General features: G+C 39.8%; 1 protein-coding gene across 1 annotated transcript in view; it reads left to right on the top strand.

The window, feature by feature from the left end:
* Positions 1-20613, top strand: part of Pcsk5 (proprotein convertase subtilisin/kexin type 5) — a 351177-nt gene that overhangs the window by 119050 nt on the left and 211514 nt on the right. Inside the window, exon 8 of the mRNA XM_013018392.1 lies at positions 16050-16262. Within this exon, the coding sequence (XP_012873846.1) occupies positions 16050-16262 (213 nt within the window). The remainder of the gene's footprint in view (positions 1-16049; positions 16263-20613) is intronic.

Genomic DNA, 20613 nt, shown 5'->3' with positions numbered 1-20613 from the left:
CCTCCCTCCCTCCCTCCCTTCCTTCCTTCCTCCCTCCCTCCCTTCTTTCCTTCCTTCCTCTTGGTTTGAATTCAGAATCTCAAGGTCCCTCAGCACACGCTCTTTCTGTGACAAGTAAGTCCAAAAGCTTTTTTGTTTGTGGTGCTTGAGTCAGGCCTAGAGCCCTGTCCCTGAGCTTTTACTCTCAAGGTGAGTGCTCTACCACTTGATCCACAGCTCCCCTTCTGTGTTTCTTCTGATGGTTTGTTTTTTGTTTTGTTTTTAGTTGAGTTTATTGGAGATAAGAGACTCGGGGCCTCCTCTGCCTAGCCTGGTTTCTCATCCTCCTAAGCAGCTAGGGTTTCAGGCACAAGCTACTGAAGCCTGGCTCCTTGTTTTGCTTTTTAAAGTATAGATCGTGACTTTATTCACCTAAAGCTTCGAGCAAGCTGGGGGCACAGGCACAGAGCAGCATTTCTAGCTTATTGATTGAAATCGAGGACCTGCTCATGTTTTTGCCTACGTTGTCCTAAAACTTCATCGTCTTGACATCAGCCTCCTAAGTGGCACCTGACCCAGCTCACTTAGACTGAAGCTTTGCTTTTCATGACTCCACGGTTTCATTTCACCTTGACTGGAATTCGAACTGAGGGTGTTGCACTTGTTCGACTTGCCCTCTACCATTTGAGGCATGCCTTCAGTCCAGTATTTTGCTGGTTACTTTTAAGATAGCATCCCTCAGACTTTTCTGCCCAAGCTGGCTTTCAGCCAGGATCCTCCAGTTTTCAGCCTCCTCAGGAGCTACAACAAGAAGCATAAGCCACTATTGCTTGGCTACCTTTTTCATTTTTGTGGCTTTTACAATTGAATTTCATTTCAAGTTCTGTTGAACTACTTGCTGAAAATTAAGTTAAACGTGCTTGACCTTCACAATCTGAACAGTAGAACTGGAAACAATTTTAGTGGTTAATTTTTTCCAATGTTTGTGTCTTTCTGTGCTTCGTACAGTGCCGTGTTCAACTCTTCAGCCTTTCTAAATCCTGAGCTCTTTCCCTTCTTCATCCTAGTCCTCAAAGAAATATCTTGTGTCTCCTGTTTGCTACAAGTCTCTTGAATCCATCTCATTATCCTCACAATTAGAACTGACAGCTCTCTGGCAGACTTGCTCAGGTGAATGCTCCCCAAACGTCCAGATGATGCTTACCTTTCAATCCTGCATGTATATTTGTAAATTAATTTATTGTTATTATAGAGGTTATAGATAGAGGGATTACAATTCCATGAATCAGGGAATGAGCACATTGCCTTTCATACAACGTCTTCTGTTCCCTCATTGCATATATTTTGATGTGATAATCTCTTTTTCCCCCTATACCATTCACCAAAATGTACCATGACTGGCAAGGAATGTTCTAGGCTTTTGTAGAAGGGTACCTAGGGTCTCTGACAGTCATTGCAGGGACCACAGAATAGAAATAGTTCATGTCATCTTTATAACAGACAATTCGAACATCCTTATCCTTCTCACTAGCATTGTTCTCTTCAGTATTTTGAGGGTTTGACACTGCTGCTTGGGTAAGTTTCCTTCCACAGACAGTCTTGGCTTTATCTTCCCACTCAGTCCTAAATAGAAAAATGATGTCATAAACAAGTGTATGTTCATTGACAACATTTTGGATAAAAGTGGATGAGGTTTGCAGGCAGAATAAGAAACCCAGAGCCCCAGGTTTTCTTTGAGAGATAGAATTATTTCTCCATCTATTCCTGCTTGCACTTAACAAACAGGCAGTGAGCCTGTCATTTACAGGTACTTGGCTTGGTGGCAGTCAGTGTGGGTGTAATTATTCAGGTACTTATCTGGGTGATAGTATTGCTGTAATAGTCTAGGTGACAGCAAATGATGATTCACACAGCTTTGGTCACAGGGGATTTGCTATGGTATGATGAAAAAATGTTCTAAATAAAATGTGAGCCAATTCCCTAAGCTCTTTAGCTTTACCACTCTGGTAAGGCCAGCCTGCACAGCATACAATAGCAAAACTTAACTGGAATACAGTCTAGTTGCCTTGGAACCACTCTTCTGTCCCATTTGGATTATTAAACTTTAATAAGGCTTGCTGCAGTTGATATTCATTGGCAGGTGTCTAAGTCATTGACAGCATTTCATAATTTCCTGTAAGCGTAGTCAATAACATTTTTTGCAAAGAGAGGAAGAAACTTGAAATTGAATCTTGTCTGTGATGAGGAAAGTCTATTATTTTCCTCAAGGAATCTTTCGTAAATACACATTATTTGCCCAGCACTTCTTTGGCATTTGTCTTGGTACTTCCTTGGCAAACTGAAGTAGCTCAGTATGGATGTTTTAAGAACATAGATCATAGAGTGTTTGTTTGCTTTATCATTTGGTGAAAATGTGAAGTTTCAAGTCCAGATCATTTGTTTGTTTTCTTTGTTTGGCCTTGGAAATGTCAACGAAAGCATTAAGGAATTCATAAAGGAAAAGAGCCAATGTCAAGGATGAGTAAAAAAGAATGAGTGAAATCTAGCCATCAATCTCTTTATTTATTGGAATGGTGGCTGTCATTCCAGTCTCACTGTGCGTCCGGATGGAAACCATGGTATTTCATGGGCACCAATTGCATATTTCTGGTTCTTGAGGATTTTATGATAGCCCTGATTATTACTTTTCCTTACCAGCAGAGATCAGCTTTTGAATTCAACACATTTTTAGAGCTGATTGGATATTTAGCTTACTTTCTAGATTTGGAAGGTTGTTCTTTACTCACACATGATCTATTATACACACACACACACACACACATAAACACATAATTTCCACTGTTAAATAAAAGACATATGTTGAGGAAGAGAGGATAGATGGGGCATAATGAGCTTGTATAATTAAAAACAGTAACAATAATCATAATAAAATTAACTGCCTCCACCTGGGAGGGACATGTTTTTATCTGATAGACATCCAGCTGTAGCAAGATTGGTACAAGTTTGCATTTAATAAATGACAATTGCTGTTAAATTAGGTAGTGTGTGTTGTTAAACTTTGAAATGATATAGAGGTAGGCAATAATAAACAAGGGAGCTTATTTAAAATTGGTTCCACTTAATTAGAATTCAATTTAACTAAAGCTTTGTGCTCTTAAAAACAAAATCCTTTCTCAGGGTTTAACTACATCCTCCTGTAACTATTTAGAATTTTAGGGGAGTTAAGGATTCATTTGCCAAATGTATACAATATAATACCCATGTATTTTGGAAACAGAGAAACAATGTGACTTTCATAAATATATTGGTAGTGTCAAATTTTGAAATAACCACAACCAAGTTAGATTTTGATTGCTGTATTAATGTGAGTTATGGTTCATTTTTATGGGAAACAGCACAATTTATGGTAGCCTTGGCTAGGTGAAAATTTGAGATATTTATTGCTACCTCTTTTTTAGTTTTAGCCTAGAGATATATTAGTAATTCTGTGCATAGTTAAATTAACTTTGGCAAATCCCATTGTTACACAGTCCTCCTCCTGAATTATCAAGGTATCAATAGCTGACCTCTTTTCTTTTCATTTGTTTTCCTGTTAATAGTGACTACTGGACTAGATAAGAGGAAAGTGAATTCCATAGTTGTTCTGCTGTGGTACGGCTGTCCCTTTGAGTAGAATCTTAAAAAGTATGCAAGGATCCAATCAGGTTAAGGCTATTGCAATTCCTCGTTTTGGTAATTCTAGTCGAGTTGAAAATATCGTTTTGACACAGATGATGGGAGGAATAGACGGAACTACAGCTACCTTCTGCAGGATAATATAGCAGTCATCAGAAAATAAAGGCAACTATGTAATAAGCATGGACAACTTGTACTAACCTGATGTCACCAAAGAGAGAATGTATATGACTTCTATCACAGATTTTAGTGCTCTTTTTCTGGGTCTCTATTCATCATGTTTGATGAATACAATCTAACGTAGGATTTCAAACATTATGTATTTTGCACATTCTAACCATTATTTAGGATTCTAAGCATTATTGTGATTATAGCCAGATGGCTTATTGAACTAGGCATAGAAACCAGACTCCTAGGAACATCCGCTCATGTATTTGTTAGCTGAGTCTTGGCAAAGACAGTAGTGTGGTCCCAAATGATCACAAGCATGATCCCACATCAGGTCTCTGTATGAAACCTGAGCTCCTTGCCGTGTCACAATTTTCAGGTCAGATAGCTCCGCCCATGCCTAGTCAATAATGAAGAGCTTGCTTACCTCTGAATTCCAGAAATTTAGCATCCAGACAATTTTGCTTTAGGATATTATGGGGAATATTAGCCTCATGCAGTTCAGCCATATCTAGCTGATTGATGTCACTAAGTTGCCCTTACTTCCATTTACTCAACTTATGAAGCCATTACAGCAACCAAAGGAAAAGCACCAGAACCGTTTTCCATAGTGATGTTGAGGAATACATGAACCTAATACCAGTTGTATTGTTTTTGAAAGTGTAGCTTGTCTTCACTTATGACAGGATTGTGTTTATGGGTGGAAAATGTACTGAGTTAAGTTTCTCTTTCAGAAATATTGTGAACTGCTCCATGTAAGGTCAAGGTTATTGCTTTATGTATTAGAGGCCTCTGATATCACTTAAGCCCCTTGTGGGGCTAATAGAAGGGTAACTTGCTTTCCCCTTCAGAACTGAGCCTGAAGTTGGAATTGGTTCATAATGAGAATTCCATAATCTAAAACTAACTTAGAGAAGAATATAAACTTCACCATTACTGGCATAACGCTCTGTTCTCCTTTCCAAGTAAGTGCCTTTCCAAACATTTACAGTAAATTCCTCTCATGCCCTGGTTGATAATAAATGTTGGTAGTCTCTAAGAAAGGAATTTTTAAGAATCACTCCCTCCCTGTAAATTGAAAAGTGATGGTATATTTCAGGGCATTCGGTACTCAACATCGGTACTTCATATTACCGTTGGAAGTGGCCTTCTCAATTTCCTAAACCCGGCTCCCCAGAATTCTGACTGCCATTCAGCCTTTGATCTGGGATGATCCAAAATGTAGACATTTTTTGGCAGATTTGACAAATAAATAAATAAAAGGGAGTGCTGGATGGCTGACGACCCAAAACAGATGTGTTGGTGCTATGACTTATTGACTGTGTTTATTTGACAGAACATATGACATGCGTGTATTTTGTTGTTGTGGAATGAGAAGGGGAGAGCCCCAGTCTGCTTGCTTCTCTTACGCTTTATTATATTTTCATCTGAACACCAGAGAGAGCAATGTGCACCGGGCTGAAGGCAGTTACCACAAGAAAATAATAATCTGGACTTGAATTTTTTTTAATTTTCATTCACTTTTGAATATTGTTTCACTATCTTTAAGTAAATTTACAAAGCAGTTGATGGATACAGTGTGTCTTGGTCAATGATACCCTTTTCAACATCCTCACCCCTCACTGGGTCTTTTTAAAGTGTACTTATTTATTTATTTTTGTGCCAGACTTAGGGCTTAACTTCAGGGTCTGGGTGCTGTCCCTGACCTTTTGTGCTTATGATTAGTACTCTACCTTTTTTACCCACAGCACTATTTCTGGCTTGTTTTGTTTCTTATGGGTAGTAATTTTTGAACTCAGAGTCACAGCTGTCCTTTGCGCCAAGGATGACTCTCTACCACTTGAACCACAGCTCAGCTTCCAGTGCTTTTGCTGTTAATTGGAGATAATATGATGGACTTTAATAGCCTCGATTCACAATCCTCAAATCTCAGCCAGGATTAAAAGCATGAGCTACTGCCTCCTGGACATTTATCATACCTTTATCATGAAAATACTTGCTTATAATTTTGTGAGGCTCCTGGAGAATTGCGGAGAATTCTGTGTCAAGGGAGGGTGAAGTCTAAAACAAAACAAACCAAAAAACTGGACTGACCAGTATGCATGGGCCAGAGATAGGATAGTAGAAGCAGGCAATTTTTTTTTGAATTCTTAATTTTATAAATATGAAAGAAGAAAGGGAAGTTGATTTGTTTAATCCACAATTGTTAAGCAACTATTTTTACCTGAAATACATTATGTAGTTTTTTTTATTATTGTGTGAATACCATACAGAGGAGTTACAATTACATGGGCAAGATAACGAGTACATTTCTTATCAAGCATTGTTGCCTCCTCTTTGTTTCCCCTTCCCATCCCTTCCTATACTCCCCCCACCTCCCCCCCACCCTATACTCCCCCCCCCACCAAAGTTGTAAAGTTCGTTTTTCGACATAACAACTTGTACATCAATGTTGCAATGGGTCCACCTGTATCCCTAGTTAAACGATTTGTTTTTGCACTTCCCCTCCACAAATTATAACAACATCAAATACAGTGAAAGCAGGTTTGTGGCACCAGTATTAATGCTAGGTAATTGGATGAGAAAGGACTAAGTGTGCTTTGGTTCCAGCTCCACTTCTGATTGGATCTGGAAGTTCACTTTCTCTGTTTTTCTCTGATTGGATTTTCTCAGTTCTCCTTCGAAGAAATTTAAAATTTCTTGAAATTGATCTCCTAGATATCCTCTAATATTCATAAGTCATTGTTTAACTTCAAATTTTTATGTGAAGTTCCTGGATATACGGAATACCTGAAGATTAATAGAAGTAAAATTATTGAGCAGAAGCATGTATATTTACTTCTATTAGTAAGCACACATGATTTTTTATTATAGCGATTCTACTATTTTGGAAGAGGCATGAGGTACTGGGTATGGGGCTTGAACTCAGGACCTGTGCCTTGTCCCTGAACTTTTTTGCTCAAGGCTAGAGCTCTATCACTTTGAGCTACATCTCTCCTTCTGACTTCTTTTGTGTTTGATTTGTGGTAAGAGTGTTACAGATTTTTCTACCTGGGATAGCTGTGAACCTGATCCTTATACCTCAGCCTCCTAACTAGCTAGGATTATGGGCATGAGCCACCAGCACCCAGTTACTCTTCTGTCCTTATGAAAGATGGATGATTTTTTTCTAGTTATACTGTAAAAATAACTGAAAGGAAAGAAATACACTCTGTTATTACACTGCCCTAAGCTAACGCCGTGCCCTCATGTACTCTTGTGACAATGTGTAAAAAGCCATGTTAAAGGCCCACATAAGGGAGATGATACCTATAACTCCTACTGCTGGGAAGTGGCCAGGGGAGGCTGATGGCCTGGGGCTGGTCTAGGCGAAAGTAAACTGAAAAATAAAGTGAACGGAGACATCTCTTCCCAAGAACCAGCAAAAGAAGAGGCAGGAAGGGAAAGGGGAAGGGATGGGAAGAACTGGCAGGGAAAGGGAGAGATTGGAGGGGAGCAGGAAGGGGGGATGCAAGTGAACGGTGTAAGAGTGCAAGCCCTCCGTGTCAACTATTATGAGGAAAAGACATCTGTGAAAGCAGAATTGTTTCTACTAAGGCTTTAATCAATCAATATTTTAAGCACCTCTTTTCACACTACAAAACTAAAGGTAGCTAGCTTCTTAGGAACTTGAGATTAGTGAGTAAGACATCCTGTATTTGCAGTACTGATTACTTCATCATCATCACCATCATCATCATCATCTTTAAATAGGTGTACATGGAGATTTCATTTCAACCTGTCCGTTCATGAGTACAATGAATCTTCTTTTTTTTTTTTGGGGTCCGGTCATGGGCCTGAACTCTGGGCCTGGGCACTGTCCCTCAGCTCTTCAGCTCAAGGCTAGAGCTCTACCACTTGAGCCACAGCACCACTTCTGCCTTTTTTTTTCTGCTTATGTGGTGCTGTGGAATCAAACCCAGGGCCTCATGCATGCAAGGCAAGTGCTCTACCTCTGAGCTACCTTCCCAGCCCCATGAATCTTCATTTTGATTAAACTATTTTCATTGCTATTACAAAGGTGATGGACAGTGTAGGGTTTCCGTGTACCTCCTTTCAGCTAGTTTTGATCAGGTATCTCGCAATCTCCAACGATGACTCTTGAAAACCGAGATAAAATACCATTTAGGACCTCTGACTTTTAGTACAATATGCTGTTCATTCATGGATGTTGCACATGCCACTTGAAAATTGGACATTTTTAGTTAAGAAGTCAGTTTAAATGGGAAATATACAGAGGAATTGTCTTTTGTTGTCATTATTCTAGTTCTGGGGTTTGAACTCAGGAACTCATGCTCTTGCTGGGCTTTTCCCCTCAAATCTGGTCATCTACCACTTGAGCCTCATTTCAGTTCTGGCTTTTGTCTGATTAATTGGAGTTCAGAATCTCCCAAACATGTCTGCTTGGGCTGGCTTTGAACCTCAGTCCTCAGATTTCAACTTCCTGTCTAGCTAAGATTACAGGCATGAGGCACCGGTGCCTGGCAAGAAATTTTCATTTTATTGGAAATTCTCGTAACAGTTGTCAAGCAAGTGATTTCATAATTATCATTGGTTTCTCTATTCCTTTAAAAGTGAAGCCAACTTCATTTGCATTTGGTATGCTTGGAAAGCATATAAAATGGATTTTCATTTGTGTATGGTTATATAAAATTAAATATGGTTGCTTATAACTGCATCTATTATTTTCAGTGCATTATTAAAATGTCAAAAGAACATTATAAATTACTTCATAATGCCTGGCTTACTAGCCAATGGTATGTACAGAAAATTACAATACAGAATAAGTTGTTGTAGGGTTGAAAAGAAAGATTTCTGGGCAGGGGGCAGACAGAGTGAAGTGGCAAAAGATAGAAATTTAACTTAGTGGTCACCAAAGCTTTTGTTCCACTTCCAATGGTCCTCCTGTCTGCACCCCCTTCCCCAGAAGTAGGTGTGTATATTAAATCTTTTTCATCAACCATCCTTTTAGGCCAAGTAGCATAGAATGAGAATAATGAAGATATTCTTATAGATTGCATTTTGTTGGTCAAGTCTGAATGTTTCAAGCATCTTTACACTGAGTTCGGCTTCCGGCCATGTACTGGTATTCACATATGTACACCCAAGTGCATGTCCAATGTACTGATACTCACATGTCCAAATCTGTATGACTTTAAAAATAATTTCTAAATAAATCATTAAGGCATTGTACAGAGGGGCTACCATTTCATAAGTCAGGTAATAAGTACATCCTTTACCTCCTCCTAGTCTCCTCCCTCGGCCATATGTAGGGTTTTTAGGTCTAGTTTTCTCCTATGAGCAAAAATGTACGATACTTTGTTTTTTGAGCTTGTCTTTTGTCTTGCTCAATATCATGTCCTTCAGTTGCATAACTTAGCTAATAACCTTACTTCCTTAGAATTACTGCAAGCCAGCTCAAAAGACAGTGTGGTTTTTTAGTGTAAAAAGTTGTTCCTCTGCTTACCTTAATTGTTCTCAGTGCACAGTATAAAAAATCCTGGAACTAGCAGCAGAATTCCATGGAGCCTGTAACCTCCTCACACGGGCGGTGCTTCTTGCACAGTAGATCATGGAAAACAAGCGCCGCACATACTCATTTTCTGGGTGACAATTTGGTAGCCTCAGAAATTTGGTAGCTTGTTATAGGATGATTCCTGGCATGAGTACTATGTATCCTCCAGGCTTCTCAACCCCATAGAACAGATCCTTGTTTAAAAATATCTCCTGCCTATGTCATTCATGTCCCTTGGTAAGGCAGAAAGGGTTGCTTCTTTTATTGCCTGGGTCTAATTCAGTTTCATATAATTAATTTCCATGTCTCATCTTACTCAGATGAGATCTTGTTATGGCTGGTGGTTCTATGGTTGGTCTGGGGTTTTTTGTTCTTTTTTCTATCTTGTGGGGATCAGGTAGGGGAGAGAAATGGAGACAGGAAGGGTGAACAGATGCCGGCATGGTACTCAGTACACTATGTGGAAAATGAGCTACGCAACTTGTGGGCAGGGACAGAAGGAGGAACCTGAGAGACAGCGAAGGAAGGGGTGACATTCCCCCAAAAACAAATGTACCCATTACCGGCTTATGAAACAATAACCCTGCTGTACAACGCCTTAATAACAATGATAAAATTCCATTTTTAATAAAGGTTTAGTAATCTGTTAGGCCACAGATGGTTCGCCGCATGTATACAGTGACTTGGTTCTCTGTGAGCATGCACCAAGAGCTTTCTCAACCAAGTTAGTCGAGTTAGGCTCCACACCACTGGCAGCAGTGTGGGTGGCTACTTGTTCCTCATCTGTGTTCCATTGCAGACTTGTCTTTTTCTGGTCTCATTTCTGGTTCCTATTTATCATTTTTCCTCTGGATTACAATGATTGAAAAGATTTCTAAAATTGCTTCAAATAGCAATATATTTTAGGATTGTGAATCAAACATCTCATATGAATGCTAAGGTAATTTCTAAAGATGCTTTTGTTTTGTGTTGGGGGGATGGCCTATATGTTTATTTCTAGGCCAACCACATCTATTACTTTTAATGAACCCAGCTTTGTGGAAGAATGAGATTTAGTTTGGAAATGCTAGTCAGAATGTCCTTGAGCTTTAGGAAGATGAAAAATTCTGTCTTCCTCTCTCAGCTACCAGGTCAGCTACCAACCTACTCTTCTCAACCTCCTTCATTTATCTCTGGGAGTTCTGTATCCATGCACTATGGAGAATAGAACAACCATGATATAGGTAAGAACTTTCAGAAAGGACTGTAGGACATCCTGAAGGGTGATATCTCAGACAAAAAAGAAAATGGGGAGAGGAGCAGCATGGGAATTCAGTGAGATTTTGTAGATAAATATTCCTTTCTAAACTATCATCTCTTTTTATCGCATACATATGGTCTGATCCATACTTGATATACCGACTTCTGGTTAAATGATATGGCATATTATTTAATGTATCTTAGATTCTTGATCTTTAAAAATACACATAACATCTACACTGTGGGTGTTGCTCTTAATTACCATAATAGAATTCATACCATTTTTCTGCTTCCTCCCCCCCCTCCCCATTCTGAAACTTGAACTCAGGGCATGGACACTGTCCTTGAACCTCTTTGTAATCATGGTTAGCATGCTACCACTTGGGTCACAGCACTACATGGGCTTTTTTCTGAGTAGTTTATTGTACATAAGAATCTCACAGACTCTTCTGCCTGGGCTGGCTTTGAACCATGATCCTCAGATCTCCGCCTCCTGAGTAGCTAAAATCACAGGCGAGAGCCACTGGTGCCTGGCCTTTCTGCCTGCTTTTTATATTATAAGAATGCTCCATCATTTTATTCATAACCCTTTAAGACAACTTACTAAGCATTGTTAAAAAATAAAGTAATACAATTTCAAACTTAAGTCTACTGGCTAAAAAAATGTTCACACTATTTTAACAACAAAAAATGGTATAATTCCACCATTCTAATCTTAAGCTCACAAACCTGTCTTGGGGTGCATGATTTAATTAGTAAACCAATACAAAGTGGCCTTTTCTGACATTCACAGCCCTAGGAAAAACCAGTTTCTTTTTATCTTTTAATAACAATGCTTATGGGGTCATATAAATTGATTTTTGTAAGCCATATATTAAAAATACAACAACACGTGTACATTTAGAGGCTCAATGAAAAAGACTACTTGGGGTTTATGTGAAAGGATCTGGCATGGATTTCTTAATATATTCTGCCTTTAGTTATTAATTTTAAAGTTGGCACTCAATTAAGTGAAGCTTTTTTTCCATACCAGACAATACTTAACCAATTGTAGTCATATTAGTTCAATCCAGAAAATATCATTATATCCTATATTTCTGGAAAAAAATATGCCTCCAGAGCCTTTTTCTTCATAATTCTCGGTACGCTCCCTTTCCTCTATGCTCCAGTCAGGTTTAATTCTCAAATTAATCAGCATTTTGGAGAAATGTCCAGGTTTTCTTTTAAGTTAAATATGTTTTGGTTGCTGGGTATTTTGTACTAACTCAAAACCCCTGTGCATTGCTAATTGTTTCATGTGAACCCTATAGATATTTAGCAGCTGTTTTTTGTGGGTTTTTTTCCCAACTCACAAATTCAGTCCATTTACTTTTGAGACTTTGGTCATAAACCACACAGGGGCATGGATGTCAGATTTACTTGTAGATAGGATAATGATGGTGTCCTTGAAGTCTTCAGCCCTCATGAGGTCAGGTCACAGTGTATCTCCTCTTTTCTCCTTGTATTTGTCAGCTGGGACTGTCTTATAGACTAACTTGGACTGGGAGGATTAAGCAGAAGAAACTGATTTCTCTCATTCCAAGGTCAAAGTAGCAGTAGAGCTGAGCTGACATGTAGATAGCTACTTTTTCACATGGCTTCCATGACCTCATTCTTAGGGGTCAGAGTGGAGAATGGAGAGAAGGAACGTGAGTAAACCAATCACTGGTGTGTCTTCCTATTATTTTTTTGGAAATCCAGTCCTATCAAGCCCTACGCCATGAATTCACTTAATTTGAGGTGCCTCATTCAAGGCCTTATCTAGAAACACAGCCATACTGAGTGATCAGAGCTTTTCACATAGGAATTGCGGGGTGGGGAAGGGGGGCTCTATTTGGGAATATGTTAAATATTTCTCCTGATCTCTGCTTCCCTGCTCACTGCAAGCTCCATACTCAGAGTGCTGATCTTCATAGTCTGTCTATGGACCCCCAGGTCCCTGGCTTCTGGCTAGAAACAGGTTTAAGAGGCTAAAGGGGTGGAGTCTTAGTCTCCCTGCAGTTGGCCTGGGGCCTGTGACCAAGTCGTAAAAACACTTGGTCTCCAGCCCCAGTGCCTCCTTCTCCTGAAATCTCTTCAGACGTGGGGATGGTTAATGTGCCCACACTGTCCTTTGAGGTTTCCATGTTCATTTATAAAATAATTCCCCCAAAGTATCCATTTAAAACAGGGATAGTATCTGCTCAGAAAGGGACATTTTTCAGCCGAGCTATTGTGCATTATTTTCTCATAGAAGGTCTCTCAGCCTAGCCAGTGGACTCCTTGGGAATGTTGTTACACCTCTGTGGAGTGTTGGCTGATACAAGGTCCTTGTTTTACCCCCAAAGAACTCTGTTGTGAGAGGTAATGGCTCATCCTTTGGATACTTGTTCAATTTCTGGCTCTGATATTGAGGGCATTTCAGAGACTCATTTGCTCATATATAAAATAATGATGATACAAACTGGGATCCTGCAGAATCATGGTTGGACAGGGCTTAGCATAGAGAGAGGTTCCAGTCCTTCTGTGGCTGAAACCCATGTTGATCATCACTGCACATTTATCTCTTCAGAAGTGCCCCTGTGTTTCCTGTCTTAAGAGAGGAATTAGTGATTGGCTATCTATAAACAAAATTTGAAATCCTGTAAACTTGGTATAAAATTCAAAATACAAGTTTTAATCTTGGCAAACTAATACAACACAGTATCCCTGTAAGATAGGCTCACACACTCTGTGCTGGTGGCTCATGCCTGTCATTCTAACTACTCTGAGGATCATGGTTCCAAGCTAGCCTAGGCAGGTAAAGCTGTGGGACTCTCATCTCCAGTAAACTACTCAGAAAAAGCCAGAAGTAGTATTTAGCTTATATGGTAGAGCACTAGCCTTGAGGAAAACAAGCTCAGGGACAATGCCCAGGCCCTGACCAACCAAAATGAAAAAAAGATAGGGGCTGGGAAGGTGGCTCCATGCTTACCTTGCATGATTGAGGCCCTCAGTTCGATTCCTCAGCACTACATAAACAGAAAAAGCCAAAAGTGGCGCTGTGGCTCAAGTGGTAGAGCACTAGCCTTGAGCTGAAGAGCTGAGGGACAGCGCCCAGGCCCAGAGTTCAAGTCCCATGACCAATCATGGAAAAAAGAAAAAGGCAGGCTCATGATAATTTTTAGCATATGGACTTCTGCATGAATATACACGTTCACACACAGTCACACACACACACACACACACACACACAGAGTTAAACAGTCTCACACACACACATCTTTTTCTTAAACCAATCCTGTATCTTTTTATATCCTACCATTAACATAATAGTACTTTATGAATATTTTCTTATTGCCTATTGAAATAAAACAATTTTAGAATACTTTAATAAGAATTTAAATATGAACATACAGTCACAGATTTATACTGATAACCAAATAAGATTGTGCACTTACCAAGCTTTTTTTTTTATTGCTTTCTGGTTCTTAATTCTCTCAAACGGTGCTGGTTAAACTAGGTGCCATCATCTGCTATGTTCTGCTGCCCTGTCTAGATAAAGCCTATGTGACTATGCTTTCAGATAGCAACAGAGCCCCACAAGTGTCCGCAAGAGGAAGCATACTGCTGAGGGAATCAGAGTATCGCTGTTCTCGAGCTATGTTGTTCTCTGAGGTCTGGATATAAGGCACACAATGAGAGCTCACACCAAGGTGAGACTGTAACCTGAGGTTACATACCTACTGACTTAGGAGAGGGAAGCCTGGGGAGCCCAGCTTACCTGTCATCTAGCAACAACAGCAACTAGAAGCTCATCTGTCTGTCTCTGTCTCTTTCTCTATGACTTCTCCTATTCTTTTATGGTCATATTGCATTCTTCCAAGAAATCCTTGTTCATTTTAGTCAAATCATGTACTAACTATTCAATCTCTAAGGATGCAAGTTCAGGAAGAGTCTAATCCTGGATACTATAGGGGTTTTGTTACCTGCTCTTTTTCTTTAGCTCTTCTTCTAGAAGGTCCAAGACAACATTTCAAACACTTCCTCCCATCGAGGAAGAAAGAGTCTCAGCTATACCAGCAGTATGACTTTGCGTCTCACATTCTAACTAGAAAATATTGGGCTTAGTCTAGATGTTCTCCAATGTGCCTTCTAGCTTCAAAATAAACAAATTCTTAGGCATGAATCTACAAATGCTCTTCATTTTGGCTTATTTCTACATTCTCTCCTGAAAGTATTTTAGGCAACCAAATAAATGTTTATTGCTTCTGTGTTCTTCTTGGCTTCTATTTATTACTTAGTTGGGACTTGAAACTACCATGTGTGGGCATCAAGGATGTGACTCTATCTCTTATAAGAAAAACTGAATGAATCTGGTTGAAGAAAGTAATTTACAGTAGATAAATTACAGTAGATAATACCCCACTCCTAAGTTTTGTAATGAGCATTCACTTATTAAAGACCTTATGAAGTTTTGCAGTAAAGAATTTTTTTAACATGTATGTTCCCAAGCCTACATGATCTTGGGGTTCTGTTTTTTTATAGTTGAGTCATCAACAGCCCTTAGTCACTGGGGTTTGTACAATGCATGGGAGAGACATAGTCTCTGTGTGTATTTCCATAGAACCTGCTCCTATGGCTTATTGACAGGAGGATTCAGCATAGATATATAACATACACCTCAGATGTGAACTTGGAGTGATAAAAACCCATACTTTATGGTAGATTTAAAATAGCATTTTATGATGCTGAAGATTACAACTAATAACATTCCAACTCTAGGGTTTAGCTGCCTGGATTCAAATTTTTCCTCCTCCAGAACAACTGTATCACCTTAAGAACATGAGGTAAGCCAGGTTATGATGGCTCACACCTGTATTTCTACATACTCAGGAGGCTGAGTTCTGAGGATTGCAGTTTGAAGCCAGCCCAGGAAGGAAAGTTCAAGAGATTCTTATCTCCAGTTAACCACGAGCAAACTGGAAATGTCACTATGGCTCAAAGTGGTAGAGTGAAACGCTCAGGGACAGCGCTTAGGCCTTGAGTTCAAGCCCCGTGACTGACCAAAAAGAAAAAGAAAAAGAAAGGAACATGGGTAAACTTCAGTACCTCAATTGCACATTTGCACAATGGGGCCAAAATTGTACTAATCTCACGGAGAAGTTGGGAGAATTCAATCCACTTCATATAAAGTGTTTTAATTGTGCCCAGTTCGTAAATACCAATCATTGCTGTACTCTTTGCTGCTTTTGAGTCCTATTTTAGTTTACTGAAGCAGCTTCTATTTGTCCTCACAAAAAGCAGCTTAAATCTAGCATTCCCATCCTGTAGATGGAAATCATTAACAGCCCTTGTCCTGCTGTTTCCAATCGAGACTTTATCTAGAGCCACTGTCTTTCCACACCATGATTTAGCCTTCTCTCTTTGTGAACAGGGGCGGAGAGGCCTTGGCTCGGTGTTTGTCTGGGCGTCTGGCAATGGTGGGAGGAGCAAAGACCACTGCTCCTGTGACGGCTACACCAACAGCATCTATACCATCTCCATCAGCAGCACAGCAGAAAGCGGAAAGAAACCTTGGTACCTAGAAGAATGCTCATCTACGCTGGCCACAACCTATAGCAGTGGAGAGTCCTATGATAAGAAAATAGTAGGTGACATTTGCATGCCTCTTATTGTTTGTTTACTATTTAAAGGAAAAGTCATAAATACCTGTGTAGAAGTAACACATGGAAATTGCATATCAGACTAGCTGATGAGACAGTCGCTGTAGACCGAACCATTCTGTTGCTGGTACATTGAATGTATTTGTCTGGGTCTTTGCATTCCAGTGTCTAATGTAACCTTAGACATGATAAAGTTTCAGTCTCATTTTAGAGAAATGACTGGTCCACATATACACTGTAATAGAGATAGAGAAAAGACTAGAATGACTGGCAACCCAAGGCTCCTGTTACTGACTTTTAACTTCTGTTTCCATGGTTTACTTTTAAGTGCAGCTAATTTGGTGTGATGTTGGAGAATCATAATTGCATTTAAAGTAGACAGCTGTCCCCCTGTTCCACATCGCTAGATGGGAAATTATGTGGGAAAAGATTGGTTTGACTTGCTATTATCCCCTAAATATTGTGAGATTACAACTGTGCGTATAGCATTTGCATTGTTTTCTGCATTATAAGCAGTCGAGAGATGACTTGCAGTATAAGGAAGTATGTGCATAGGCTATGTGCCAATCAAGAGCATTGTAATTTTATTAAGCATTTGACTAACTTCAGAGTTTGGTATTCATAAGAACTCTGCAACCAATCTTTCCCAGATAACAATGGACCTTACTTAACTTGAACTAAGCTCGTAACAAAGTGTTTTTCTAAAACCACAGCCCCAAGTCTGCCCAATAGAAAATTACATGGAGTCTCCTGTTTTCCCACACATCTTGTTCACTAGCCTAATAGACAAAGGTTTAACAGGTTTCTAGGATAGCTTCCATGAGTTTCTCACACTCTCACGCTGTTCACTAGCTGGGTAACTTTGAAAAAAATGCCCTCATCTTCCTGATGAATGGGAATTTCACAATATGTAGTTCATGGAGGTATTGCACAGATATTGAGAAAGTCAATATAAAGTACAGAGCAAAGCACTTGCCTTTTACACATAGGGAACTTGAATACCCAGCATTTTGCTACTCATTCTGCATTTCAAACATCTTTGATCTTTTCCTGGTCATGGTTTTGTAAATGGTAGAATTTATCTTTCTAAAGTGCAGCTGAGCTGCTAGACCTTATACTTCTTAGCTTTCCCCAGCTGCTGCTTTACAGCGGGCAGAACTGGACAGCTGTGGTTCACCCCGACAGACGGGTATTTCGCTTTTCCAGTGAGGCTGATACAGAGCATTGGATACCGAAGGTTGAGAATTCTAACCCCAAACTGAAATTGTCCCAACATTCAGAACCTTTTGAGCACTGACAAGACATATACCAGAATACCACACCTTGAAAAATGTATAAAATTGACTAAAAAGTGTATAAATATAACTTCTAGTCAATGTGTAAAGTGATATATATGAAGCATGGATGAATTTTATGTTTGGACGTAATCCTCATCCCTCTCTAATCTCATCCTGTCTGTGTAAATATTCCAAAATCTGAAAATAGATCTACAATCCAAACAAACATCTATAATCCAGGACAAACTTCCAGATATGTTCATCTCTACATTTTCTCCTCCATCTAATCTGCTCTCTCTCTCTCTCTCTGTCTCTGTCTCTCTGTCTCTCTCTCTGTCTCTCTCTCTTTCTCTCTCTGTCTCTCTCTCTCTGTCTCTCTGTCTCTCTGTCTCTCTAATCTTCAGTCAACTTTGTGAACAGCTAGGATTACAAGCGTGAGCCACAGTTCCTGGCATGAAATTCTCTTTTTATATCTGAATTTCCAAGTTACCCCTGTAAGAGAAGAAATTTGAAAGCTATTTCCTCTTTAGCTTCAGACTGACTACCTAATCCTAGGTGGCCCTTAGAGAGTCTGGGATTCTGCATCTGTAAAATGAAGCTAATGTCTTGCACCAACCTCAGAGATTGCCACAAGAGTAGTGAAACATGCTGTATAAAGACACTGTGTATATCTAGGGCCCAGCACAGTTCCGTGAATGGTGTCTCCATTCTAACCTGAGTTGCAGGAGCCCTCAGCCTCCTGGGAAAGTAAGAGGTCATTTCTCCAGCCATTGTGAACAGAAGCACTGGTTACACCCTTTTCCCAATCTATTAAATGGCTGTGATCACTTCCACTCACACCATAAAGAGAGGCCCTTTGATCGTGAACATGTTAACAGCTTGAACATGAGTGGAGTTGGCAGCGGCCTCAGCCTTTTACGGTCCAGCTGACCCCCCTTTCCATGTAGACGTCAAGATGATGAATATGCCTGGGTTGCGCCTGGGACCTTGCTTCTACCAGGCTTTGAACCGGGATGCCTGTGGTCCCGGGTGATGCTCGCATCCTGTTAGTGGCATCTGTGATTGAGTGCTACAGGAATGGCCGTGTCTTCCTTTGTATTGGTGTCTCCCTTCCCCAAGCCATCCACTTCCTTTTGTCGTTTGCAGCCCCTGCAGAACAGCACAGTTGCCATTCTTCATTTCTAGAGCACCTTTGTGTTTTGAACCGAGACAGTGAGTGAGCATCTGAGGAGAGCAGAAAGGGTTCCTCTCTGCTTCTGGGAAAGCATTTTCGGTAAATAAATTTCACTTGTCCTGGACATTTTCATGCTCACATGAAGGAAAACCTTGCCACTGGTTTCCAAACACAGCAAAGTTTCCACCTCTGTGTGTCGTGTCTTCACTATGAGTACAGCTGTGGATGTCCATTTACCTTGTGCATTATAGAGTTAGAGTGGCTTCAAGGGCTCATTTAACAAATGAAGCAGCCAAAATATGTAGATGATCAAGGGAAGAAGTTCTTTTCTATGCGATGTAGAAATCACCTGCAATGACTACTTTTTATCTTTTCCCCTTTTTGCTAGCATTTATTATGTATAAAACAGGGTTTCAGTGTGATATTTCTAAATATGTGAACAGTGTCCCCAGTCAAACTCATTTCCTCTATTAGTCCTCTCTCGTCCCCTCTTCTCTCTTATTGGGCCAATTTCAACAGCTTTCTTTGTTTTATTTTCTTTCACTCTCTGCCCATACCTTCCCTTTTTGCCTTTCCACTATGCACAAAATGAACCTGTTTTCATTCCTGTTGTTGGATTTTAAGGAATATTTTACTTGCTCTGTCTAGCTGACTTCACTTAATTAACAAGATCATCTTTAGTTTCATCCATCTTCTTGCAAATGACACCATTTTTGTTTTTCTTTGTGACCAAATAACACTCTCTTGCATAAATAAATCATCTTTTCTTTACCCATTCAATGGCTGATAAGCACTTATGCTGATTCCTTATTTGGCTGTTGTGAATTTTGCTGCTGTAAACATGTGCATTCAGGTATCTTCACTATGTTTTTTTGGTCACATGACCTTCCCTCCCTCCCCCCCCCTCACTACCATATGCTATTGCTTATTTCTGTAATGATCACCATTCTGACTGGGAAGAGGGGTTGTTTTTATATACATTTTCTTTATGGCTAAGGATATTGAGCATTTCTCATGATGCTTCCTGAAAAGAGGGGAAACAAAGCTTGAAAGGTTAAACCACAAACACCACACACACAAATATAGACCTACACATACACACACACATGCACACACACAAATATACACATACACATACACACACATGCACACAAATGTACACACACACATGCACACACACAAATATACACATACACACATGCACACACACAAATGTACATACACACATGCACACACACAAATATACACATACACACACATGCACACACACACACACACACATGCACACACACCTGCCAGTAATTATAATTAGTAGTGTCTGGATTCCAATCCATCAGGAAAGACCGCTTGCCGTCTTTAATGACAGTGCCCTCATGACCCCAATACTTTACAGGAACATCTACTGTGGACTGTATAAAAGAAGGATGTTTTGCTTACTCGTTTTGTGTTCTTTTCAGTTATTACAACTAGTTTAGAATAAAGGAATGTCCATTATGTTTTTGAAAAAAGGCATCTTCTCTTTTTTAATTCCATGGCTTTACCCCTTGTTGTGACTCCTTCAGCCAAACTTGTTTCTTTCTCAAAAATGTTTTATTGTTATTATAAAGGTGATATATCTGTATATCACCTTTACAGTTACATAAGTGAGATAAAGAACAATGTCACTCCTTTCTTGCCTAATTTTTTAAATATATGCATATATTTTTTGTTATGAAGGTGATGTACAGAGGGGTTATGGTTATGTAAGTTAGGTAATGAGTGCATTTCTTTTTTCTTGTTCTTCCTCTTCCTCCTCCCCTCCTCCTCCCCCCTCCCCCTCTTCCTCCTCCTTTTCTCCTCCTCCTCCTCCTCCTCCTCCTCCTCCTCCTCCTTCTTTTTCCTCTT

Source organism: Dipodomys ordii, unplaced genomic scaffold (assembly GCF_000151885.1).
Source record: "Dipodomys ordii isolate 6190 unplaced genomic scaffold, Dord_2.0 Scaffold40, whole genome shotgun sequence".
NCBI lineage: Eukaryota > Metazoa > Chordata > Mammalia > Rodentia > Heteromyidae > Dipodomys > Dipodomys ordii.
Note: the sequence above shows the minus strand (reverse complement) of the source record. Positions and strands in the feature narration are given on the sequence as shown.